Raw genomic sequence first — 26,964 nt, forward strand, 5'->3', positions numbered from 1 at the left:
TGTTAAGGTATATTTCACTCTAATTTGCAATAAGAAGGAAGTGTCTGTATCTTTCTATGATGACTTAGTGTTAATTAAGGACTGGTGGTGCATCCAGTGTAAACCCTGCATTAAATACCCCATGTACTGGAGAGAAACACAGAGAAATGGCTCCTAACGTGGCTCATACAAGCTTTGTAAATTGTGGAAACAGCAAAACATCATCTTTCTATCTCCCTGCTGCACTGTAACAAATGGATGTAAAAACTACAGCAAGAAAATACAGTAAGGTAGCTGGGTTTTGAAAATACAGCTCTTTATTGTGATCTGAAATGCGTATGGAAAGTATATGGGACGTGATTGGACCACTGGATCACGTGGGGAAATTTACTGCTGTACTGTACATTTTTAATGTACAGTTGCATTGTGGGATTTTTACCGACTGGAGGCGAACGTTCACAGGCTAGAGGGTGGGGCCAACACTGACTTTCACCGGGCAAGTACTTTTTAAAAAAACATTGCATTGCAGTTTTGTGTTTGTGTACGAAAATAAATTTTATGTGGTTATATTGAGCTACTCTTGCTAAAGCTAACTTCGGTTATTTCTGAGCTAGCATTCTGTGCAACACAAGTGCTTTTTAGTTCAGTTCACCTAGAACAGGTGACACCAACACGGTGCCCGAGGGAGACCGGTCGCCCGCGGGGACATTGTAAGTCGCCTGTGGAGCAAGTTCTAAAAATAGCCATTTTCATGAGGGAGCACTGCCTAAAAAATTATTTATTTAATTTATTTTTACATTGAAGTAATAACATTTGTTTATATTTAGAGTTTTAAAAAAGGAAATTATAAAAACATTTAAAATAAATTGCTTTATGTATAAAACTTTCCTACGGTTAAAGTTCAGAACTGTGCGCAGACGCCTGCAGGATATTATAGGAGGGCAAATAAAATTACAGTAAAATTGTAATAGAATTACAGTAAGGCTACTGTAAAAAAATTACAGTAAGTTTACTGTAAAGTTACTGTAATTTCTTTACCATAAAAATTACAGTAACTGGCTGGCAACCCTGCTGCCAGCCAATTACTGTAAATTCTACAGTGACTTTTTTACAGTGTGTGTCATTCAAACACATTACAAAAGAAAACTTTGAAAGCACCCCTGCTTGAAATGCATAACAATCCAAAATGGAAAAAAATGTAAATGTTCAACTCTTGAGACCCTTTCTTCTTGAAACTTTTGTTATCGACCAAAAGCTTTACACTCGGACAAAATAAACAGAATGAATGAACATGTTGTGCAGAAGACTTTTAAAAGTCTTACTCCTGATTCCTTAAAACTGGGAAACATTAATATGACCTGGAGCTAATGATCACAATATGAAAAGAAATTGCTGTGCAGTTAATCTGCTTCCAGAGCTAATAAAATATAAATCCTTGTTTTGGTGTGTGTGTGTCTGGGGAGGTGTGCGTTGGCGTAAGGACCGACCCGCTCCACATAGAAGGTCAGCGGCTCCCTGCCTCGGGGTTCAGGCTCGGTCCAGCTCAGCACCATGTAGGTGTCGCTCAGCTCGCAGGCACGGACGTCTGTGGGAGGAAAAGGAGCTTTGACCTGACCTGCGGAGCAAAGTGAGGAGGAGGAGGATGAAAACAAGAGAAAAACAAGGTCAGTATGAAAAGTGTTGGCTGAGTTACAGCTTTTCTCCTCTTATTGTAAAACTCTTCAAGTTGCGTCTGCTGGAACTGATACAGCCTCACAACGGGAGAGACACTCAAACCTTCTCTGCTTCAGTTTAACCTCCATTCCTTATATGTCAAGTGCACCAAATAGCATTGGATAAGTTTAGTCAGCAAATGTTCAAGGACTCAACAAGCCGGTGAAGGACTGTGAAAGTCTGGGCAAATAGTGTTTATTGCTGTTGTTCCATCTGAAACTATGCAAGTTTCTATGTTTGTTTCCCCTGAAGAGTTTGCAGAGCTGGAAAAGGCACAGAGAAAGCTCTCCTCTGCACAAGGAGAGCAAAGATTGGAAAAAAGCTGATCAGGTGAAAAGGAAAGCAAATTCTTCTCAGTACAGTGTGTAATCAGAATGACTCAGGAGGTTTTGTTTTATACATACAATTACTGTAGAGATACAAGAGGTGATTTTTTCTGACACAAAAATTACAATAAAAAAGAAATAAGATTGTCTACAAAACACTGATGCATTTCAGTTTGAAAGAGCATCTCACATACCATTCTTATATCTTCTTATATTTTGAAAAGAAATCAGAATAACCCAAAATTGGTATTGGCAGTCAAACCTTGCAAAAATAAGATATTAAAAATCAGCTATAGATATTGGCAATCGTCATAGCGAATGCTGCATTTCTACTATTTAGCGATGTGCACAGAAAAATAACAAACCAGTAAGCAAAGAAAATATGCCCCAAAAAGATAAATAAACACAACCAATAAGAAAATTTGAGCTCTTTAAGCTGATCTCGATGAGGCTTAATCTCCCAATTATGTTCTAGTCATTACATTAAAAGCCTCACCACCTGGGTAGATGCATTCCACTGTAAGCCTCCATCATAGAGCAGAATCTAAAAGTATGATTGTATCCTCCAGGCTGCAGTTATTTTCTGGTTGCCTCATCTTCTTCCACCCTTTCACCATTCTCTGTATGTGTAGTATGCAGTCAAGGTTATCGGGCCCCCTTTCATAGACATTCACTCTACCTCGAGCCATTATGTGCATTTATTGGAAGACCACTGGGGACTTTTTGCTCCTTTCACAGTTGCAAATGGAACAAATGCTCATTGCTGCGGCCGTACAGTTACTGCAGCTCATTGTTAAACATAATATGGAGATGCATTTAAGCCATGAGCCTGCGGCAACCTACAGATGAGGGGGCGGCGGTGTGTGTTTCAGTGAAAAGTAAATCATGTGCTAGATATGCTCCTTTTGAGACAGAATCAGAACTAAAGTAAAAACACAACATTCTCACCTTCCAGTTCATCTTTTGTAATGGTAATGGTCCTTCCTCTGTCCACTTGGACCACTGAGATAAGAGAAGATGGAGAAGACATGAGAGAAGACATAGCGGTGATGGAGTTATGCAGAGATAATGATGACACCATTTTCTTGCAAATGTTAGAGTTGCAGACAAAACAGATGAACAACAGCTTCACAGGAAGATGGAAAGAAGACCAGAGGCGAGTGAACCTTCTGTCTGTCCTTCATCCGTGTTTAATGATCCACGGCATCTGACCACAGCCCATCTGTCCTCATCGTTACACACACACACACACACACACACACACCCACATCTCATTCTCTCTCCAATACCCCCCTCTGAATCCAATATTTAGCAAGACCAAGAAATGCTTTTAAAGTCATCTTTCTGGAAACAAAGCATTTTTCTCAATGATATCATTAAGATGCTATCGCAGAAATAACCCCGCAGCTGTGGATGAGATCTAAATCTGCACACCTACATCTGTTTTTTCTGGCACTGATCATTTCTTTGCAGGTATAACAGGGCAACTGAGGCAGATGAAGTGAATAAACAGCAGGAGAGAGTCGTGAATGCATTGCTGATGATCTTTGCAGCACACTGCAGATGTCGATGAGACACAAAGCAAAAGCCTGAATAAATAGGCGGAGAAAGATAAGACACACAGAAGCTTCCACACAAAAGCAAAAGGACCATATTGTGGGACATTTTATGGTTAATTGGAGCCTCAGGGAGAATCGCTTTCAACTCTAAACGTATAGTGGTTTTCAAGCAATTAGAATGACTTAATGGTAGAGGCACAAAAGGCTTTAAATGTTTTATTTGGATATGTGAAGCATAGACCTAAACGCCAGACTTTACATTTGAAATTCTTGTTTTTTTCTTGGTTATTATAATACTAACAAGAAATTTAAACACAAATGTAATAGAGAACTTAACTTATGAAAGGTTATTTCCCTTTCATGACCATAATCAAACCATTTCATGCACACGAACTTAACAAATGTGTGCAGCCCATAAGTAATACCCATTGTCCTGGTGTATTCAAGAGGGTCTGCAGTGAGGACAGGCTCTGTGGCTTTGGAGGGACGTCCCACCCCGGCTTTGTTCACAGCACAAACTCTGAACTGGTATAGAGCCCCCTCCTTCAGGCCAAACACTGGAAAGTGGCATATTTTCTGAATGTCCACATTGCAGCGCACCCACTCTCCCTGACTGAGGTCACACCTAAAAAAATTACAATAAGAGAGGAAGAGATTAATCACAGTCACAGGAACATTTAGGCAAGTACATAAATAAATAAATAAATAAATAAATAAATAAATAAATAAATTTACATGACAAGAGATGTGAACAATTTATAGAGAAACAAACTATAAAATAATCCAACCCCCACAACAACAAAGCAAATCAGTAAACCCTCCATGCTCTATAATTGGGAGAAATCAACCTGAGATTATATGTCATGGTCATGTAAAAAGTACTTCATAAAAATTCAGAGGACTTTCACAAAACAAATTCAGAAAAGAGTAAGAAGGAGGTTGCTTAGGAACTGGAACACATCTTTTCTCTCCTTATATGAAACTCGAAAACATTGAGGATTTTTCTCTTCTACAATGATGGGAGATCATAATCAAGAGTAAACACAAAAATGATGCACACACAAATCTAAAAAGACACATTTTCCAGATACTTAAAACATTTATCCCCTGAAAATGAATTTACTCTGAACCCCTAATCTTTCCTGGACTTTTTTATGTGCCTGCTTTTCCAATGAGATGCTGTTTAGAGAAATGATTATGCTGAGCGTGTCACTTCTACTATAGGCAACACTGTGCCAAGAAGTGCATGCAGCAAAACACCTGCATGTTGCTGCCTCAGATAGAAAAGCAATAAAAGTTGGTTGTGCACTGCAACTACTAGAAGTCCCTATTTTATAAAATCAACAAACATAGCTTACTTGGTAATGCTAACAAAACACATTCAATCTGTCATTTTTATTGCTTCAATCAGCTGAGATGACAATTCCTTTAAGACCTCTGCAGCAAAATGTTAATGTAAGTGTGAAAGGATCACTCTGTCTGTTATTGATTACCTAATTAACAAATCAAATGTTAACCATTTGTAAATTGACTGAACTTTTATAGAACTTTTTATACTGACTATTCAAACTACTTTACACTTGAAATTGAACCAGAACTTTCAGATTGAAAGAAGACAATATAATGAGCCAAAGTTGCCTGAATTTATTAGAGAAGCTGCAGCAGTATAGTCAGTTTAAAAGGATGGCCATGTCTTGGTAGGTTTGCAGTTTTATTATTCTGCATTCATTTTGAGATGGTGGGTTTTTCTTCAGAACTCCTTGTTGATCTTACCTGTCTGTTGTGTTCATCTGTCTTCGTCATGCTTTGTTCACAAATGTCATTTAGGTACTAGAAAAATGCATTGAAAGCCATTTGTTTTTAGCCAGTAAGTCCTGCCTAAATGTATCCTTTGCTAACACAGTGAAATTCAGTTTTAGTTACCCCTAACTGATCATCCTTAACAAATTTTATGGCAGATTTTGACATGGATGAATGTCTTCAATTTATTGTCCTTTCACCTTTCATTTTACAAATAATTTAAGATACTTTTGTGTACTTTACTGTCAGTTTGAATCAAGTGCAGGTCATACAATGGGATCAAAATTGTGTTTCTTTTTCTTCATGATAATGTCAATCTTCATAGCAACTATAAAGGTTTAATATTTGAAATATAAATTTAACTCATGAAAGGAGAACAAATCAATACTAAGTAGGAGAAAAGATATTAATTTATAGTTTTATGTTGTTTGGTTGGTTGTTATTCTCAAAACAGAAGTGTTTGATCATTCTTAGAGAGACTCATACCAGGATGCTGGTGGATTTCAATTCTTTCAGAGGTTCTTGAGGTGATTACACAGCTTAATGAAAGTCCACATGTGCTTAGTGAATTATTAAAGACTTAATAAGGAGAGCACACACTTCTTTATACGAGGTCCCGAAGATGGTGGTGTATGTCAGAGTGAAAATGATGCTCCTGAAAAAAATATTTTCAGGAGCATTTTTGGGAGAGCAACAAGCCTCTTTTATTCTAAAACTGAAGGAGTTTAAATCTGCGGGCATCATTCAAAACTCTGCGCCAACTCTCATCTGTTTTTAACTTGTTCATCTGCTCAACTTGTGTTCTGCAGTCTTTATTACTACATTAAATCCTGCATTTTATTTCATGAATATAAATTGTATTGAATTATTGAATGCAGCTACTAAGCCAGACAAAAATGGTACAAACAGTCTTGGAGCAAAGCAAAAAAGAATAATTTTTTCTGCATATGAGTGAACCTCCTAGAACAACTATCAGTGCATTTCTCTATCAAGTAGCCTTTTATGTTGGTCACACAAAAGTCATTCCTGCCTGAAACACACAGACAGCAACCTGCTGCGAATTTGCCAGTGCATAAGACAACTCCTGTGGAGATGTTTTTCTCTGACAGCAGTTCTGAGACAAGTTGGAATGGAATGTAAAACAGATGCAGAAAATAATGAAACAATGACAGGTAAAAAAAAAAAAAATTGCAAAGGCAAAATGTTCGATTTTTAGCTAGTGCATAGTTACATAAAAATGCAGCAGTTTGTTTGCAAAGTTTTGTTAAACTAAACCTTTGATCAAAATATTACACAAAAGAAAAAATACCTGCTTTTGTAACATAACACAAATTAGGCAATTAGGCAAGTAAACTGCTTCTCATTAAAACATTGAATGTAAAGTAATTTATCAACATAGAATACATTCTTATTTGCCAAGTTAAGTTAAAATATGAGGCTACAGATGATAATAAACTGAGTCATTTCGGAGCCAAAAGAGCTACCTCTACTTTGAGAGTTGTGCTAAAAGAGCTGGCTCTCTAAAAAGAGACAAACTTTTCATTACCACCTGATTCGAAATCAGAGTCAAGCATCCCTGAAAAAGTCTGTAAATGAAAAATTTTACCGTTTGTAAATGTTCCTGATCTGACAAATGGAAGAAACTTCAGAAGATAATGAAAAAAGAAACACAGTGTAATCATTCTCACACTTGGCTACTATTACTGCCACTGTGATAAAAATAAGTAGTACTGAGTCAAATGTCTGAACTTACTGGGCAGCAAAAATTGAGTGAAGCATTGAACTTTTAAGTGGGTCTCTTTGCCAAGACTTTACTTGAATTTGAATCTGCGATTTATAAATATTTTAAGTGCAGAACAAATCTGACGTGCAGGTTAGGTCAGACTGATTCTCACCTCTCCACATAATAGCCCTCCACAGGTGATCCTCCATCAGCACTGGGCGGCTGCCAGGTCACAAAGACGTAGTCCTTGTTGACATCGGACACCTCCACTGCCAAAGGAGATGCAGGGCCTCCCGGCACTGCAGCCGACCCATCTAAGTGAGAACAGGAATGAGTCAGAAAAAGAATTCTGAAAGTTAGGACAAAAAAAAATCCAACACTTAATTATTATGGAAGGATGGTGGATGAAACAAATACAAAAGAGAAAAAAAAAATGGAATGTTTGCTTCAACCATCCACCAATCCACCATCTCAAACGTATCAGAAAAAGTCTTAATCTAAACTCTTTTATTGGTTAATATTTGCTCTTACATAAGTTGTAAAAATAACCAAAATAATCTAGATCAAACATGCATGATGTAACTTAAACAAAGTCAGAGAGAAGCTACAAAAACACATAGTAAAACTGTCTATTTTTTGAAGGGATTGAAGAAATAGATAGATGTTTCCAAACCGGTTTCTCATGCTAGAAATATATTTTTAAACAACAGAAAGAAGTTGCCATCACATGCATCTGTTTTTATCCCTTAGACCTCCAATTATTTGTTTGGTTTTTTGTGTGCAATGCTGTACATGCTTGTAATGCAAATATGACAACTGAATTAATCAGGAAGCTTACTTGCAGAAAAGTTAGAAGACTTACTAATTAGTTACTCCAACTGTTATAAAAATTCTACTCTTTAATGTTTGCAACCAAGGCCTGAGACAAGACGATAACAGAAGCTTTGCAGAAAACTGTATCTGTATTTGGAGTCATATGCTGTACACACAAAGTTTATGAATGATGCAAAGCATATCAAACTCCTTCTGAAGCACACACACTTGCATCACAATGAAAAACAAACATGAGCCAAGCATCCTCACAAAGCTGAGCGTTTTTCCAAGTGGTTTATATACATTCTGCAGATGCCGTGTCAGAGGTAAAACTGCAGCCCATGAGGACCATATAGTTCCACAGAATGAAGTTAACAAGCTCTCCACTGCAGAACAGTTTGATTGATGGTGCAATTTCAGTGTATGAATCACTGCTGTTTGCTGACAGGAAATGAAAGCAAAACTAGAATTTGGTGACGACGACTAGTGTTTGGAGGAGGCGAGGTTGCTCAAATACTATTTATCTAGGATGGGACAGCAAATGATGATTCTACACTCCAAGCTCTAAAGGTGACTCCAAAGCACCCGTCAGTTTGATAAACATCGAGTTTGACTCTGTAGAAGAAATCTGGGCTCCAAGTTTTTGAGAGGCTTGAGGTAGTTTCTATGATCGCCCTCGCATTGTCGGAGAGACTTAGAAGACCCTGAAAGTAAAACTGGGTAGAAAAATCACAAACTAGAATGTTGTTTGTTTTACAATTTGGTCTTTCCTATTCTTCTTCTTCTTATTTTTTTTATACTAAATCTTTAATGGACAAAGGAAAAAACTAAAGTTGGCAGTGTTCTTAAATTTTACAAGAAAATATAACGGTGATGGCCAGAATTTTCAGCTTTTAATGATTCGTACAAAAACATCTTTAAAAAGAATTGGTTGGACACGTTTAAATTTAAAATATTACACAATACTGCGACCCCAGACATTTGCAAAGGTATTCACACCTGATGAACTTTTGCACAACTTGTCATAATACAATTTTATATATAGAATTTTATAAATTGGTCAAAAAGCAAAATTTTGTTATCTTGTGTGTAGAAAACATTGTTTAACATGTAGATTGTTTTAAAAATGTGCGTCTCACATTTCTGATTCATGTTAGGGTCACGGTCCGAAGTGGCAAAATTTTCCCATAGGCTTTGACACCGCCGTGTTCTGCCACTATGCCTAAGTGGCTGCAAGAGCTTATTTGTCACCTCGGTATTCCTTTGAATGGGCCATTTGGGCACTTTTGGTGCCATATCGGTGCAGATGCAGTTCATGCAAAATCCCCTGGATGGAGCTCTTGTATTAGGAATGAAATCAAGTCAGATTTTCAGTTTCAGCTCAGAGGGCCTGCCACCTGGGTGTTCCGACCGGTGATCCTCGGTGGCAAAGCGGGTTAGCTGGGTCTGCTAAGTGTCTGAGTGCTGGTGGTTCATGGGTAGTGTGGTCCACGGGCATTGTGGGGGATTGGGAGGCCTGCCACTTGGGTATTCTGACCGGTGTTCCTTCGTGGCAAAGTGGCTTAGCTGGGTGTGCTAAGTGTCTGAGTGCTGGTGGTTCATAGGTACTACTCTGGAGGTTCATGGGGGTGGTTCATCTGTCCTCCATGCGGGGTTATGGTGCTCCATTCCTGGGTACTTGTGCTCCATAAGTCCCCCTGGTTCTCTGGAGGTCCAGGGGCTGTTTCATCCAGCCTCCTTGCGGGGTTATGGTGCTCCATTCCTGGGTACTTGAGCTCCATGATGTGCCCTGGTTCTCTGGAGGTCCAAGTACTTAAGCTCCATGAGTCCCCCTGGTTCTCTGGAGGTCCAGGGGCTGTTTCATCCAGCCTCCATGCGGGGTTATGGTGCTCCATTCCTGGGTACTTGAGCTCCATGATGTGCCCTGGTTCTCTGGAGGTCCAAGTACTTAAGCTCCATGAGGTGTCCTGGTTCTCTGGAGGTCCAAGGGGTCTGTCTCCCAACCTCCATGCGGGGTTATGGTGCTTCATTCCTGGGTACTTGAGCTCCATGAGTCCCCCTGGTTGTCTGGAGGTCCAAGGGGGTGGTTCATCCTACCTCCATGCGGGGTTATGGTGCTTCATTCCTGGGTACTTGAGCTCCATGAGTCCCCCTGGTTGTCTGGAGGTCCAAGGGGGTGGTTCATCCTACCTCCATGCGGGGTTATGGTGCTTCATTCCTGGGTAAATGAGCTCCATGAGTCCCCCTGGTTGTCTGGAGGTCCAGGTACTTAAGCTCCATGAGGTGTCCTGGTTCTCTGGAGGTCCAAGGGGTCTGTCTCTCAACCTCCATGCGGGGTTATGGTGCTCCATTCCTGGGTACTTGTGCTCCATGAGTCCCCCTGGTTCTCTGGAGGTCCAGGGGCTGTTTCATCCAGCCTCCATGCGGGGTTATGGTGCTCCATTCCTGGGTACTTGAGCTCCATGAGTCCCCCTGGTTCTCTGGAGGTCCAGGGGCTGTTTCATCCAGCCTCCATGCGGGGTTATGGTGCTTCATTCCTGGGTACTTGAGCTCCATGAGTCCCCCTGGTTCTCTGGAGGTCCAGGTACTTAAGCTCCATGAGGTGTCCTGGTTCTCTGGAGGTCCAAGGGGTCTGTCTCCCAACCTCCATGCGGGGTTATGGTGCTTCATTCCTGGGTACTTGAGCTCCATGAGTCCCCCTGGTTGTCTGGAGGTCCAAGGGGGTGGTTCATCCTACCTCCATGCGGGGTTATGGTGCTTCATTCCTGGGTAAATGAGCTCCATGAGTCCCCCTGGTTGTCTGGAGGTCCAGGTACTTAAGCTCCATGAGGTGTCCTGGTTCTCTGGAGGTCCAAGGGGTCTGTCTCTCAACCTCCATGCGGGGTTATGGTGCTCCATTCCTGGGTACTTGTGCTCCATGATGTGCCCTGGTTCTCTGGAGGTCCAGGGGCTGTTTCATCCAGCCTCCATGCGGGGTTATGGTGCTTCATTCCTGGGTACTTGAGCTCCATAAGTCCCCCTGGTTCTCTGGAGGTCCATGGGGGTGGTTCATCTGCCCTCCATGCGGGGTTATGGTGCTTCATTCCTGGGTACTTGAGCTCCATGAGTCCCCCTGGTTGTCTGGAGGTCCAGGTACTTAAGCTCCATGATGTGCCCTGGTTCTCTGGAGGTCCAGGGGCTGTTTCATCCAGCCTCCATGCGGGGTTATGGTGCTCCATTCCTGGGTACTTGAGCTCCATGATGTGCCCTGGTTCTCTGGAGGTCCAAGTACTTAAGCTCCATGAGTCCCCCTGGTTCTCTGGAGGTCCAGGGGCTGTTTCATCCAGCCTCCATGCGGGGTTATGGTGCTTCATTCCTGGGTACTTGAGCTCCATGAGTCCCCCTGGTTGTCTGGAGGTCCAGGTACTTAAGCTCCATGAGGTGTCCTGGTTCTCTGGAGGTCCAAGGGGTCTGTCTCTCAACCTCCATGCGGGGTTATGGTGCTTCATTCCTGGGTACCTGAGCTCCATGAGTCCCCCTGGTTGTCTGGAGGTCCAAGGGGGTGGTTCATCTGTCCTCCATGCGGGGTTTGGGTGCCCTAGCCCTGGGTAAATGAGCTCCATAAGTCCCCCTGGTTCTCTGGAGGTCCATGGGGGTGGTTCATCCAACCTCCATGCGGGGTTATAGTGCTCCATTCCTGGGTACTTGTGCTCCATGATGTGCCCTGGTTCTCTGGAGGTCCAGGGGCTGTTTCATCCAGCCTCCATGCGGGGTTATGGTGCTTCATTCCTGGGTACTTGAGCTCCATAAGTCCCCCTGGTTCTCTGGAGGTCCATGGGGGTGGTTCATCTGCCCTCCATGCGGGGTTATGGTGCTTCATTCCTGGGTACTTGAGCTCCATGAGTCCCCCTGGTTGTCTGGAGGTCCAGGTACTTAAGCTCCATGAGGTGTCCTGGTTCTCTGGAGGTCCAAGGGGTCTGTCTCTCAACCTCCATGCGGGGTTATGGTGCTTCATTCCTGGGTACCTGAGCTCCATGAGTCCCCCTGGTTGTCTGGAGGTCCAAGGGGGTGGTTCATCTGTCCTCCATGCGGGGTTTGGGTGCCCTAGCCCTGGGTAAATGAGCTCCATAAGTCCCCCTGGTTCTCTGGAGGTCCATGGGGGTGGTTCATCTGCCCTCCATGCGGGCTTTCAGTGCCCTAGCCCTGGGTAAATGAGCTCCATGAGTCCCCCTGGTTCTCTGGAGGTCCATGGGGGTGGTTCATCCAACCTCCATGCGGGGTTATGGTGCTTCATTCCTGGGTACTTGAGCTCCATAAGTCCCCCTGGTTCTCTGGAGGTCCATGGGGGTGGTTCATCTGCCCTCCATGCGGGCTTTCAGTGCCCTAGCCCTGGGTAAATGAGCTCCATGAGTCCCCCCTGGTTGTCTGGAGGTCCAAGGGGTCTGTCTCCTAACCTCCATGCGGGGTTATGGTGCTCCATTCCTGGGTACAGAAGCTCCATGAGGTGTCCTGGTTCTCTGGAGGTCCAAGGGGTCTGTCTCCCAACCTCCATGCGGGGTTATGGTGCTCCATTCCTTGGCAAAGCCCCCCCAGAGCAGGGGGTCATCAGAGGAGGTTGTGCCTGGTTTCGTTTATTCTTCCAAGTGTGTGTGATGACCCGAGCCCACCTTTGGCCCAATAAATGCGCGGGACCCCCCCTTAAAGCCCCCGTGAATGTTGGTTCCCATTTGGCATCAATGCATTTGAAAGTGATACCCGGATGGCAAGTCCTGCAGCTCTGCGTCCCAAGCTGGTATCGAACCAGGCTCTGCCGGGTGGGAGGCACCAGCCTTAACCATTGTGCCACGGGGGAAGCCAGGGTCAGTGTGCCCAGATGGCAGAGCATTTATAGTGCCGAAAACCCAAGTGGCAAGCCATGTCCACAAAGGGACCCTTACCAGGGGCACGAGACTCTGGGCCGTGCGGGCTGGTGGGTGTAGTCCGCGTAGGGGTGCTTAAGTGTGGGGTACCCAGGTTCGGAGGGTCCTTAAGTCTTGGTCCCCCAAGTGGCAAGCCCCCATGGACATAAACACCCAGGTGGCAAGCCCCATGTACTCGAATACCCAGGTGGCAACCCTCCCATAGGCATAAACACCCAGGTGGCAAGCCCCCATGGACATAAACACCCAGGTGGCAAGCCCCATGTACTCGAATACCCAGGTGGCAACCCTCCCATAGGCATAAACACCCAGGTGGCAAGCCCCCATGGACATAAACACCCAGGTGGCAAGCCCCATGTACTCGAATACCCAGGTGGCAACCCTCCCATAGGCATAAACACCCAGGTGGCAAGCCCCCATGGACATAAACACCCAGGTGGCAAGCCCCATGTACTCGAATACCCAGGTGGCAACCCTCCCATAGGCATAAACACCCAGCTGGCAAGCCCCCATGGACATAAACACCCAGGTGGCAAGCCCCATGTACTCGAATACCCAGGTGGCAACCCTCCCATAGGCATAAACACCCAGGTGGCAAGCCATGTCCACAAAGGGAGCCTTACCAGGGGCACGAGACTCTGGGCCGTGCGGGCTGGTGGGTGTAGTCCGCGTAGGGGTGCTTAAGTGTGGGGTACCCAGGTTCGAAGGGTGCTTAAGTGTGGGTCCGTCCCCCAAGTGGCAAGACCCCCATAGTCCTAAACACCCATTTGGCTTAAGTCTGGGTCCCCAGGTTCGAATGGTGCTTAAGTGTTGGTCCCCCAAGTGGCAATAAACACCCAGGTGGCAAGCCCCATGGTGCCCTGTCCCTGGGTAAAGGAGCTCCATGAGTCCCCCCCCTGGTTCTCTGGAGGTCCAAGGGGTCTGTCACCCAACCTCCATGCGGGCTTTGGGTGCCCTATCCCTGGGTAAGTGAGCTCCATGATCTGCCCTGGTCCCCAAGTGGCAAGCCCCATGTTCACGAATACCCAGGTGGCAACCCCCATGTTCTCGAATACCCAGGTGGCAACACCCCCATAGGCATAAACACCCATTTGGCAAGCCCCATGGAGTGAAAATGTGACAAAGTGTCAGTTGTATGGATAAGAATACCCAGTTGGCAAGCCCCCATTGACGGACTACCCAAGTGGCAAGTTCGGGTCCGGTACCCAAGTGGCAGTTTTCCCCATTGAGAGAAACACCGAGATGGCAACGATGCCCTCTGGTGGCAGAAACACGTTACTACAGCGAATCTTGCCACGAGGGAGCAAAATCCATGATTTTTGTGAAAAGTTTGTCCTGTTTGGGGGTCTCTCACGGGGAGACCGGGGGTCTTAAAAATCGGTAGGGTGGGTCACGGGGGTAACGAGGGATAACCGGATTTTTAGAGATTGACCCCGTAACCCTACGACCCAGGGTTAGACCTCCAGAATTTTTAGAAAAAGGCCCTTTTTTCCCCCCAAATGTACACTTTTTCGGCCCTCGCCCTAACTGAAAAAAGTGTATTCACATAAAATGTTTGCTTTGTGTTTTTCTGCGGTTATGTGACAAAATGCAAAAAGATCCAAGGTGGTATGATCACCCTTGCAAGTCACTTTTTTAATCAATGCAAAGTGAAACTAATTTGTAAAACTATGACCTCCTCCTTCATCTTATTTCTCACCTTTAAGGTAGACAAAAGCCATGTGTTCCTCAATTCCATCCCTGGTCCTCAGTCTGGCACAATAAACACCTTCATTCTCCTTGTATGCAGCCATCATAGTGATGATGGATTTATTGTCAAATGTCTTAATGTCCACATTGCTGGACTGCTGCAACTGTATGCCTGGAGGATGACAACATGGTTGAGTGTCAGAAATGTACCATATTTAAATTGCCAAAAATGTGCCACAAGCGACTTCAGTTGCACTACCATCTCTGAACCAGAGGACGTCCTGCTGGAAAGGAAGCAGGTCTGATGTGAAGGTACACTGCAGGGAGAGGCCACTGCCCTCCTTTACCCAGGTGGGTGGAAAGGAAATGTCAAACTGGGCTTCTTTTTGTTGCTGCAAGCCTAGAAGAGGCAGAAGAAGAAGGTCAAGCAGTGCGATGTCATAAAAATGGAATTTAAAAAAAAGAAAGAGATGGGAAGGAAAACGAAAGAATAATATTTTGAGTGAATGCTCTTTTGAACTTGTTTTGAACTGATTGAACTACAGGAAAGGATCCTGATGATGAGAAATGTAGGTATATTCTGTCATTCTGCCATCAAAACTGATGTGTGCAAATATACCAACTTGTTAGTGGTCTGGTGGGAAAGCACCCAGCCTCTTCAACATCAGAAATGGAAGGATATGAAAGAAAACCAGAGGGTTTTTAGCTAATTAAAAAAAGATATTTTTATGCTGAGTGGTATAACCATAAGAAAAAATAAAGCCTTCATACAAAAGACCACAAACATAAAAGACTTCCACATGAAGCAGCCTGTGGGAACACTACATAAAACAACAGTAAAGCTGAAAATGTGGCACATTTTGAAAGTGAGCAGCTCCCTTCTGCTATCAGTCATTTCCTGGCTTACCAAGGCATCAATCCATAAAATCTGGGCATGAACAACATGTGTTCCAAGCAACTTGTCAAATCTGGTTGTCTGGAGTGAATCTGTCACAAACAGACCACAAAATGTTTCTTATGATAATTATATTCTGCTAAGCTAAATCACCGTTAAGTTAAAATACATATCTGCTTGTCATCATTCAAACCATCGAATATAGGATGACAAAGATAAATATGCCACAGTTGCACTTTGTTTATTGGCTGATTTGTGCTGAAGGAAAGAATCATCTTCTCATGAGATAACCAAGTATCATTTAGATAAAAAAGAGGGGATGCAACTCTACAGGACATTTTCTATGATGAGCTTCTCCTAGACGCTGATAAAACTTCATTCAAAATGATTACTATCTGATTTCTTACTTTGGGGAAATGTACCATATTGATTGCAGAGAGAGAGCTTCTGGCAACATGCTATTGTAAACTAGATTAAATCGCATAATCTTGATATGCATTTGTATGTATTTTCAGGGACGTCTCCAATTTAAAATCATTTAAAGTGACAAAAACTTTATAAATATACATTTAAAATCAAATTTTACACCTATAAACAAATAATGGCCTAATTAAACTATTTTAGATTTACACCATAAGATCAGGGGAAATTGCTTACTAAATGAAATGCAATGTCTCCTTACTATAGAGATTTACATTTCAGCACATTCAAAGTTGCAAATCAAGCACATCCCAGATTTGCTATTTAGGTTGTCTCTGAATAGACTGAATAGACATAATACGACTTATTTGTTTCTAATAAGTCCAGACTTGCCCAGATTATTCTCGTTTTTGAAGGACTTGGATACTATATTATGGAATAAAAATCTAGTTGATTAAAATATTCGGGTTCCCCATTAAAGCCAAACTCTAAAGTACTAATTATGTATGACCTCATTCCTCAAAGTTTTGTTTCTGATATATTTCTGCCTTTTTTCTACATACATTCACAGGACATCCTTGTCAAACATTATGAACAATCGATCAGTTCCAATGAGTGGGCAGCCTTGTTATTATTGTAGAAACAGCAATATAAATCATTGAACTGTACATTTTGGCCAAAAATTGCTGATCCCCACACATGGTTGAGGCTATATAGGTCAAAGACTGCCAGAGCTGGGAGCAAAATGGGATAAATTTCCTGCTGCTGCCGAGATGAAATATACATGACTGTCATTTCTGCTTAGATATGAGCAAATCATTTTATCCCTGCAGCAACCGACTCATATCTAATTAACACCCTTACATCCACAAACACCCACGGAGAAACATAAATCCAATGATAAACAAACACCAGAGATGCACTGCACCCTTTCAATCCAACCATATCTTCCTTAAGGAAGCATGGCACGCAGTACTGCTGAGTGTCATGCCACAGTTTTCAAAGCCACCCAGTCCTCCCTCCTTCACAGAAGAAAAAAGGGGAGCTTCAAAGTGTGGCAGAGAAAATGAAAGGGGACACTTTTCATTAGGCCCTGGTTTGAAACTTACCTGTGGTCTGCGAGGACTCTGAACCAGTCATGGCTCCATGATATGCTGAATCACGAAGTAGCAGAGCAGGACAGATTAAAGAAAGGAGGGGAGGTTAAAAAGTAGAGAGAGACATCAGGAAGAATATTGTAAAACTGAAGGAGAAGGTAGTAAAATAGGGAGGCAAATCAAACTGGGCAGTGCCACATTTACAGAAAACACACAATATTCTCTGTAACTGAGGTTATTTTTAAAAATAAAACAGATATTTAAAATATACCCAAAGAAAACACACCTTGAGTAGTTGAATAATCTAATCACAATAGTGTAAAGAAGTAGTTCCCTCTTACAGATAATTTCTATCTTAGCCCTTTTGTTGAACCTAAATGTTTTGGATTTTGCGTAAAGTGATCTCAATGTTCATAAAGCAGACAAAAATAAAATAAGTAAATTCAAAATCTTTTTTTTTAAATGAAGATTTCATTCCTTTAAATAAAAACAACAGCCAAAGTACCCTGGTCATTTGCTTAAAATATAATTGCTCCACTTGTTGCTTTGGGACAAAGTGTTAAATTGCACTGCTTATTATATATCAGTCTGGAAAAGGATATGAGGCCCATTTAAGTCTTTGGGACACTAGAAAAATAGTGAGAACCATTTTTCCCCACTGAAGAAAACATAGAATAGGAGTGAAGCTTTTTATGAATTTCTAGCCAATCAAAATGACTCTGACAGCATAAATGTTTTATCCAGGAAGTCCTAAAATAACCAAGAACAACATCTAAAGCACAGCAAATCTCACTTAGGCCTTATTCATTCCAGTTTTATGGCTTCATGAGTCAGAAGTACTGAATAAGATCTGATACACTACGTGAAAGGAGGTCAGTTTCCTAGGATACCAAAGCAGGTGGAGGGCCTGATTACTGCTAAATGATGTTCACCTGTGATTAGCTGACCACAACGGCAACACCAAGACCTCAAATTTTATGCTTGTTTTTGTACTACTGTAACTGTTATTGTACAACAAAAATCTACACAGATACATGGTATGACCCATGAACGGAAATCTGGAACGAAAAGTGTGGCAAGTCGATTTATATAAACATCGTCCACCATAAACTTCCGGTGGGAGCTAACTATCTCGGTAATGGTCAATGGAAATATGCGGTTTAAGATTCACTGCAGCATTTTAATGTATATTTACTGTGCAGAACTGGAAAAATTGTTGCGAGAAACGCATTGACGAGGCTACAGGCTGTTTGCAGACTTAATAGGAATCTACGTGACACAACTCCACGGTTCTGCCACTGGTGAGTAAATGCTCTTTTTCTTTTTTTTGTCAATGCTGTTGCTTTGAGTGAAAGCGGTTGTTTATTTTTAGCAGGACCCGTTGGTTCGTCGTCATTTTTACTTTAGTGCATTTTGAATTCTTGAGATGCTTTTCATAATCTTGCACTGGTTTTGACCGCTTGTTTCGTTCAGGTTCGAACCTGTTTCCTATTATTTCACAATAATTATAGTAAAGAAGTCTAGCCTGCTGTTTTTTTTTTTTTTTTTTTTTTTTGGGAGGTGGAAGGGTGTCTAATGGCCACTGAATTAGGTTTGTGATGCTCTCAAGTATTGGGTTTATCTGTTTTACTTTCTCAGTTTGAAACACTTAAAGCACTCCTGTCTCTTGTGGTTTTAATGTTTTTGATAAGAGCTAGGAGCATCTTCACTGTTTACTCTAGCACTAAGCTTCTTATATCCCCCCACCTGGACTCACTTGTGGTTCTACTTATACTAAAAGCTTGATTAGAAGTTGTCTGTTTGACTCAAACCTGTGTTCACAGTTTGCTTACCCACAACAATCTGTTCATGGACAGAATATTCTGTGTTCATCTTATTAAATTTGAAAATCAGATGAACTGCATGCATTTCAGTAATCCAACTCGGAGTAAAACTCACTAAGATACAGAAAGAGATGTTTCAATTGCTTTTCTGTTGTCGTGATTACTATGGTTCACAACAAATGCCACCACTCAAAAAGTCAGTGTCCAAAAAAAATAAAAATACAGATTGTCAAAAAAATTATTTCAGTATATATATGTGGGCCTGCTGCTGTGATTTGCTTTATATGCACTCTAGAGGTGTTTTCTTTGGTTCAAGCGTTTCTTTACTCAAAAATTTGGAGCACCTGTCCTAAAAAAGTATAACTATAAACTATAATTTTCTGAGAAACTGCATTTAAGGTTTTCATTAGCTGTTGGTCATTGCGAAATTTAAAATGACAAGAAAAAAACCACTTAATTCTGTTTGTTTTAAAATATTGATACAGAAAATACCCTCTATTTAAAAATTTTCAATATATTTATAAATGAGTTTCTTATATATTCAAGTATTTACATTCATTAAGATGCACTTGTGTTTGTTTGAATATTTTACAGCTGAAAAGCAGCCACTAGGAGGCAGTGTTGTCAATAAGTAACTAAGTTGTTACAGTATGTGTTTTTAATTTAATATTTGTGCAATGCAGAGTTGTTGATACTCATCACTGGATGATTTTTATGAAAGCAGCAACATGTGCACTGAATTTGTCTGTAGATATTTCACTTTGTTCTGAATCTGAACATTTATTTGCTTGATATCTGCCAAATCAGTTTTCCAGTATCTCGTAACGAATATAAAGCCTGAAATTGAACTCTTCATTATCTCAGGATCCATCTTGGTTTTCATAATGGTTTGGAGCAAAATATAACTTGTATGACATGTATAAGATCACTCACAGTTTACTACTAAGGTTCCAAATGTCGTTGCTTCGCCCAGGGCACTCTTGGCAACCACTTTATACTCTCCAGCATCTGCCGGAGAGCACCTTTTGTAGAGTACAGAATGCATTGTAAATGTTTGACAACAAAAATCTGCTTATTTCACATGTAGTTCTCTAGCTCATATGGGTCGTTCATATAAATAAAAAACAAACTCCAAGGGAAAAAAATATGTTATTTAATTTTACCAGGCACATTTTGCAGAATATCTTGCCTTGTTCAATTTCTGTTTCATCCATTTATGTCCACTCCTACAATAAGCTTTCTATGCAAATATTTTCAGCATTAATAAGACTTTTAATCTTGGACCTACCTTCTGATTTCCAGTAAACTGAGGCCACAATTTTGTTGGAGGCTGTAATTCCATGGTTGGGAAGATATTATTAGTGGTTCACCATCTTTGTACCTGAAGAATAAGTAAATAGTCTTTGTTGATATGACAGTCATGCATGCATGTTCCTTTGAAAACAAAAGCTGCATTTGGATGCTACGTACTCCGGCTTACTGATTACTTGTTTTTAACATTCTACATCAAGATAAAGTTTGGATGACTTTACACAGCTGAAGGCAAACCTTTGATCTTTCATTCTCTCATGTGCCGAGTTTTGTTGAGCACAGACCTTTGCAGCTCATTGGGCTTGATGGGTCCCATATGGGTTGGCTAAACTCAGGAGTCACAGGTTATCTTGATCTCAGTGTTCATGCATACTAAATATCCTCAGCCCTTTCACCGCCTAGTCTCACAGCAACTCAGGTCTCAGAGTCAACAGTTTGGCAAACTTCCTGAATTTGCACGAGTAATTTTAGATTAATACGCGGTGCAATATTTAGCACTGGGGCCTCATCTTGGGAAGAAAATGTCTTGACTTTTCACATGCTGGAGGTCATTGCTATTTTATTTTCTTTACCCGTATTTGACTGTTATAAATGTATGTTACTGATAGTTACATGGCCAACAGCAATTTTCTAATGACTTTATTTTGTATTGCATGAGTACCAAAAACCACATTTCATTAGCTTTTACAGTAGAAAAGAAAAAAAAAAAAATTTTTGGCAAATAAGGCCCTTTAAAAAACTGTATATATAGATGACATTAAGACATCTTATTTCCTACTGAATCTCTATATTTAAAAAGTATGCACACTGAGAGGGGAGAGGATCCGAGGTCAAATACTTTGACCAGAAATGTTGCTTCTCATTTGCATTTTGCCATGGGCTTCAAATGACAGATTTGACAGTCCAGTCATAAACTGGATGACTAAGACAACTCAAATTTGGTAGTTTCTCAAAAAAAAAAAAAAACTCAATAGATTATCTAAAGCCATAGAAATGACATGCAGAACAGACAGATGCTCATTCATACCACTGAATCTTTGGGGATGGACAACCCCGGACACTGCAGGACAGTATCACAGTCATTCCCTCCCAGACTGTGTGAGCTCTCAGAGGGATAGTGAAATCTGGAGCTTTCTGACTCAGTCTCTCCAAGTAGTTCAGATGGGCAGACTTCTTATTTTCTGCCTGAAATGCAGATGATAGACAGTATTTTAAGAAACTAATATATTCTGTGGAAAAGGAAAATGAAATGAAGCATGAGAAACTTTGTATTTGTTAGAAATGACAACAAGGAAGTAAGAGATTAAGGTATAAAAAATAAACATTGTGAAGAAATGTGAATGTTCATTACAATGTTGGGCTCTGTTTTTCATTCCTTCTACATAGTGAAAAAACTAATATCTGTAGTGATTTTTAAATATGACAATCTTTTGAGTTTTCTGTTTATTGCAAAAGTATTCATACCTCCTGAGCATTTTCACAATTTTTTCAGGTAACAACTACAAACCTGAATGTATTTTACTCTGATTTTATGTAATTAAATATGTTATATAGCAATACAGAGTAGTCCATCGCTATGAAGTGGAAGTAATATAATAATTAAAATAATTAAAATCCCAAAACTGCAGCAGGGTTTTCTAGGTAACCCTTTATCATCTCTAAATAAACTAAATTTAGTTTATTTAGTTGCATTCTTAAATAGTCTTGTGTGTAATTTAATCTCAGTGGAACAGGTGTTGTGTGTTTAGAAGACCTCAGAAGTTTTTTGAAATCATTAGTAAGCTAACAGCACCATAAAGATCAAGGAACAGGCCTGGTAAAAAAAACAACAATTTCTTGGAATAAATCTACTTCATGTTTTTCTCCCCCTTAACAATTTGACATTGCACAGCATTAGTCTTTTATACAAAATTCCAACAAAATGTACTAAATGCATTGTAAAACTTAGGTGTCAAGTATGTATGAACTATCAAGGTACACATCTTTCTACCTGTCTCCGGAGCGCCATTTTGTCAACACGATTGCGCAACAGATGCTGGTTCCTTATCACATCTATCTCGGTCCTCTCCGCTTCATTGCCAAAGCGAGTCCACTTCTCTCTGTGGTACTCTTCATCTGCAGCCATCGTTTCTTGCAGAACTTCCCTAACACAAAGGAAAATTAAAAATTTTTCTTCTTCTTATTTATTTTTTTAATAAGTTATAACAAAGTATAACTGACACCAAGGCAAAACAATTATACGGCTTAGTGGTTGTATTACCTGCATTACCTAACTTTTTTTTTTTTTTAATTTGGCAAAGTAGCAGCAGCACCAACAACCTTTCATGCACCAATTGCAAGGTGCCACTGATAATTTTTTGAATGCAAAAATTTAATTCTCTCCCAGTTTATTTAAACAAATGTTAATTTTCTTTTCTGGCTTTTTCAAAAGCTCAGGGTTGACCATTGTGGTTTGTTGCTTTGTGCTTTTGTCATTTTGTATAATGAGCTTCATTTGCTCCCATGTTCCAAAGGGAGTTAGATTGTACTCTTTCAGGACAGGAAAATCAAACCCAGCTGCCACTGCTGATTTGCTTGAATTTAAAAAGATGAGCTGCCTGCTACCAAAAAAATCTGCCACATATCTATCTTTACAGGAATTCACATGTGGACAGTTCAAAGTGATTCTGTTTTTGGTTGGGTGGCACTCTTAGTTTCGCTTTTGTCGAGCTCATGTCTTTAAAGGTATATGGGTGATATAGATATTCTACAACAAAACACAATTTTCTCTTTTTCATAACTGGTGAAAACTTTATATCTGTGTTTACTCTACTGTTTCTTTGCTTTTGAAAGGGAATCAATTCACACATGTATAGCTTGTTGTAGTTGTGAATATTTCCATATTATGTTGCATCCAACATCTCCTGTGTATAGTTCATCCATATGTGTGGTTTTAAACATGCTTCACACACAGTCATGGACTTTCCCTGTATTTTCTAGACATTTTAATAGTTGCCCCTAAACAGGGATATTTTTTTCATTTTTGATTGACAGTCCCAAGAGCTTAATTATTTTAGAACCTACTTCACAAACAAATACATTGCAGCAGCAGAGACTGGAACTTCAGTATTCAGATAATCTCTTCCCTTTGCCTTGATGGCCAGTAGAGTAGAAATAATGGACCACAAATGGTTGTAATTATTCTATAAAATGCATAAACTGGATGAATGAATATGCAAGTAAATGCACATGCATATAATCATATACACATCTAGGTTTTCAAAACACAGCTTTAACTTGTGAGTTCATTTGATGATATAGTGTGTGCCAGTGTTTTTGATATATTTTGGCTGAAATATGTTAAGCCTTGAGGGGATAAAACACAGAATCTCTTAATGTCATTTTAACATGAGCTGTTGCTGAAATTGCATCTCATCCTAAAACATGTAGGTAGGCAAAATGTTGGAAAACCACCAAATGCCAGTTTCTCTTCAACAAAAATTAAAATGAATGTCACTCTCTCAAATCCTGTCAGACATAGCCAAAGTAATAGTGTTCCACTATTCAAAAGCTTTCAACCCCATCTTTCAGCTCTTAACCTGCAAGAGTTAATCATACTCTACATTAGTGGATTTCCATCCCTTTGTGCTGAAGTTTCAAACCATGCTGAATTCATCAAGATGTCTGAGAAACATTGTGATAACTTATTAAAAATAAATCTACCATCTAGTATAGATCAAACGTGCTATTGCAGCAAGACAAAATATTTAAAACCTGAAATGGCCTGGTAAAGTTGGATTAATTGCGCACAGAAAATGAAAAGGGCTATTGGCTGATAATATAGAAGTTTGGGGAAGAGAGCACATAGAGATGTGAGGCGGTAAATTGGGTAGGACACATTCATGCTGCTTTGGCACAACTAGAATCTCCCCTTTATTTCACCTCAGTGGTAATGCTGTCTAAGCATTCACCATACTTTCCATGTAGAGGGACAGAAAAAACAGTGCCCCCATTCAGATATGTTCTGTTTTTACTTTTTCAAAAAGTCTTGGGGATTATTAAGATATTTTCTGGCAAATTTCAAACAAGGCTTTGTGCTACATTGTTTTGTAGTAGATGGATAGATGTATTTTGTCTGCGGTAACAAATATTCTTTTGACGAGGCTTTGTGAAAACAAAAATTAAGATAATGCTACATAAAATTACAATGAGAAAAACAAGACTCACAAAAATGCAAGAAAACTTAGGGTTTGCTCCATTTGTGGATGAAGGCTCTCATCCTTGATGACTGGAGTAACTTTGTAACCATTTCTAAATTAATTCATCTGTTCTTGAGCTTTGGATCAAGGCATGATGTTTCTTTTTCAGTTATTTTTGAATACTTTGTGTGGTCAGGTAGGATCTATAGGTGGTTTTCCTAATATTTTTAAATTTTAGTTAATATATGAAATCAAACTTTCTTTTGCTTCTTTTCTATCCTCCACCCCAAATTGGCTGGGAAACGGGGAAAAATATTCCAATTTACACTGCTGACAAAGTCAAAGTCAGCAGTGTAGAGATGTCACAGATGTTTTGACATGTAATCACATTCTGGATGTTTTAGAAGACAACAAAATAGCTGCTCCTGCAGTTAAGCCTCCAAATGTGAAGAAGTTATTAAATGTCAAGGCAGACGCTGCTTGACCCAGACGAAACAAGGTGCCCTTACAGTAAGAGAGGGATTTTGATAAAGCAAATCAAGTCACCAGAGGCAACAATTCCCTTGCTTTTGTTCTCTGTGACCTAAACCTCTCCATTCTGGGGCTTATTTTTAGATGTGACATCCTCTTTCTGACAGCTGAACAGTAATCCTGTTCTGGCAACATGATCAGGAGACACTCGCAGAGTAAAGGATAGCTCTACACTACATGCCGTTAACAAAGTGCTCCTAGATTCCTATTTACTAGTACTTTAGACTACATGTTCTGGTAGCCAATTATATCGGTAACCAGCATGATATTACTGTTCTTCTGCTGGAAAATCTTTTAGCTTGTTTGGGTTGTAAAAACAAGTCTTTTACAATAGCCCTTAAGTGTCATCAAACCTGGTGATGAGTCCCTGAAAGTAGAAATGTTGTCTAGTAAACCGGATGTCTAAGCTTAGATTTACAACACACTTCACAACTAGGATCACCAATTGTAAACATGTATAACTGCAGGAATTATTGAGCTTTTCTGATAATATACCTGGAGTACATAAGGCTAAACAAAGGAATAATAAAAAGAAATATTAAAAATAAAATAAAATAAAAATAAAAAATGTCCAGAGAGGTGGACAAAAAACTCTGATATAAGCATTTTGATACAACATAAGATTTAAGATATTCTTCCTGAATGTTTGTGCCTAAAATTGCTTTATTTTGCTCTCTTTTTGATTGATTATCCAGAATATCATTAATATTATGTTAACTATCAGAAAAACCAGATGAATAAACCTCTGTGCCATTTTGCAGACGCTTCCTTCTCCTCTTCCTCTGTATGCAATGGAGACATAGCTTCTGCTGTATGACACAGTTGAGTGATTATGGCTCATTACTGGTGTGACATTCTTTAGAACAGCAACTGAAGGGCACCAGCTGGCCTTTATAGACATGAATGAATGAGATGAGGAAGAAGCCTTGATTTCCATTGTCAGATGAGACTTTAAAAGCTTTTACTCTGAACTGACTTGCAGGGCAAAGTGTGCGTAGAACTTGACCCTCTTCTTTTTTCTTTAAAGTGTGAAGATGAATTATACGAAAGTGAGATCTGATTGATGGAAAGAGCATTAGAGGATGCATACATCATATAGGGAGGAAGTCCTCAAAAGAAGGGGAGGTGGACTCAGTCCTTAATTCAGTATGAGTATTTTTTTTTTTTGCCATTTTATAAACAAAATAATTCCGACCCCATGAGAAATTGGAAAAAAACCCCCAAAACCTTAGTCATGAGATTCAGGACATACTGCCTAATGTTCCCCTATCTGGCCTATGGTTCACGGGGTCACTGTAGTTGACTGGTCAACTCGCTCACCTCACTAAAATCACACAGCAATCTATGGAGTGTTGTAAAAAAGGAATATTAGAATCAATAAAGCCAACAAAGCAAATCTACTGGAGCAAACCTTAAGCACTGTGGGTTTGCTGACCTCCTCAGCAGAGGCAGATTTCCTTGGAAACTGGATGTTAGGTTTTCAGTAAGCCATAATAATCAAGATTAATAGAGTCACAAAATACTAATCTGTTTAAACTCTTTGAGTTTAAATTTTTGAATTAAATTACTAAAATTATATTTTTGATTACACTCTAATTTATTGATATGTTCCTGTGGCTATTATTACACTACACAAAAGTATCACAGATGTTATTATGCAATTACTGTTGTGCTCTCAAACAATATGAGAGCATATTGTCTCCCTTCTAGGGCATGACAAAAAGATTTGTTACAATTGAGCACCTGAAGGGACTTGCAGCCCTCTGTGTTGTAAAAGTAATTGAGAAAAGCGGCACTAGATGCAGACAGCAGTGTTTGCTTTTATATCTATGATGTCACTCTAGGCTGAATTGTCAACAAAACATACCCCATATACAAACATGGCTGAAGTCCTGTCTTACCAAGTCCTGTGGCGGGGTAAATTGTTCATGTTCAGGATCTCTTTAACAGACATCAGATCAGCAGGAATGATGGGTTGGACATTAGAGTAGGAGGCATCCTCATTACTAAGGAATCCGAAACATGTGGGAGAAGAAAAAAATATTGTATTAACACTTATTTTACATATTATTTAAACACAAACGATAACATAAGAGTAAATGGTCTTATGTCATTTACTCTTCTAATTGTAAAATTGAGCCTTCAAAACAAAGTTAATTTTTATTGTTCCCGTGTACCACTAGAAAGCAGCACCGACTGCATAATAGTC

General features: G+C 40.3%; 1 protein-coding gene across 1 annotated transcript in view; it reads right to left on the reverse strand.

Annotated features, from left to right (window-relative positions):
* Positions 1 to 26,964, reverse strand: part of myom3 (myomesin 3) — a 63,172-nt gene that overhangs the window by 28,370 nt on the left and 7,838 nt on the right. The window contains exons 3-14 of the mRNA XM_032557991.1: positions 26,657 to 26,761; positions 22,037 to 22,190; positions 21,074 to 21,231; positions 20,024 to 20,116; positions 19,669 to 19,757; positions 16,925 to 16,969; positions 14,760 to 14,900; positions 14,511 to 14,672; positions 7,273 to 7,414; positions 4,003 to 4,202; positions 2,967 to 3,020; positions 1,467 to 1,594 (exon numbers count right to left, since the gene is read on the reverse strand). Of these exons, the coding sequence (XP_032413882.1) occupies positions 1,467 to 1,594; positions 2,967 to 3,020; positions 4,003 to 4,202; positions 7,273 to 7,414; positions 14,511 to 14,672; positions 14,760 to 14,900; positions 16,925 to 16,969; positions 19,669 to 19,757; positions 20,024 to 20,116; positions 21,074 to 21,231; positions 22,037 to 22,190; positions 26,657 to 26,761 (1,471 nt within the window). The remainder of the gene's footprint in view (positions 1 to 1,466; positions 1,595 to 2,966; positions 3,021 to 4,002; positions 4,203 to 7,272; positions 7,415 to 14,510; positions 14,673 to 14,759; positions 14,901 to 16,924; positions 16,970 to 19,668; positions 19,758 to 20,023; positions 20,117 to 21,073; positions 21,232 to 22,036; positions 22,191 to 26,656; positions 26,762 to 26,964) is intronic.

This window comes from Xiphophorus hellerii, chromosome 3, assembly GCF_003331165.1.
Source record: "Xiphophorus hellerii strain 12219 chromosome 3, Xiphophorus_hellerii-4.1, whole genome shotgun sequence".
Taxonomy (NCBI): Eukaryota; Metazoa; Chordata; class Actinopteri; order Cyprinodontiformes; family Poeciliidae; genus Xiphophorus; species Xiphophorus hellerii.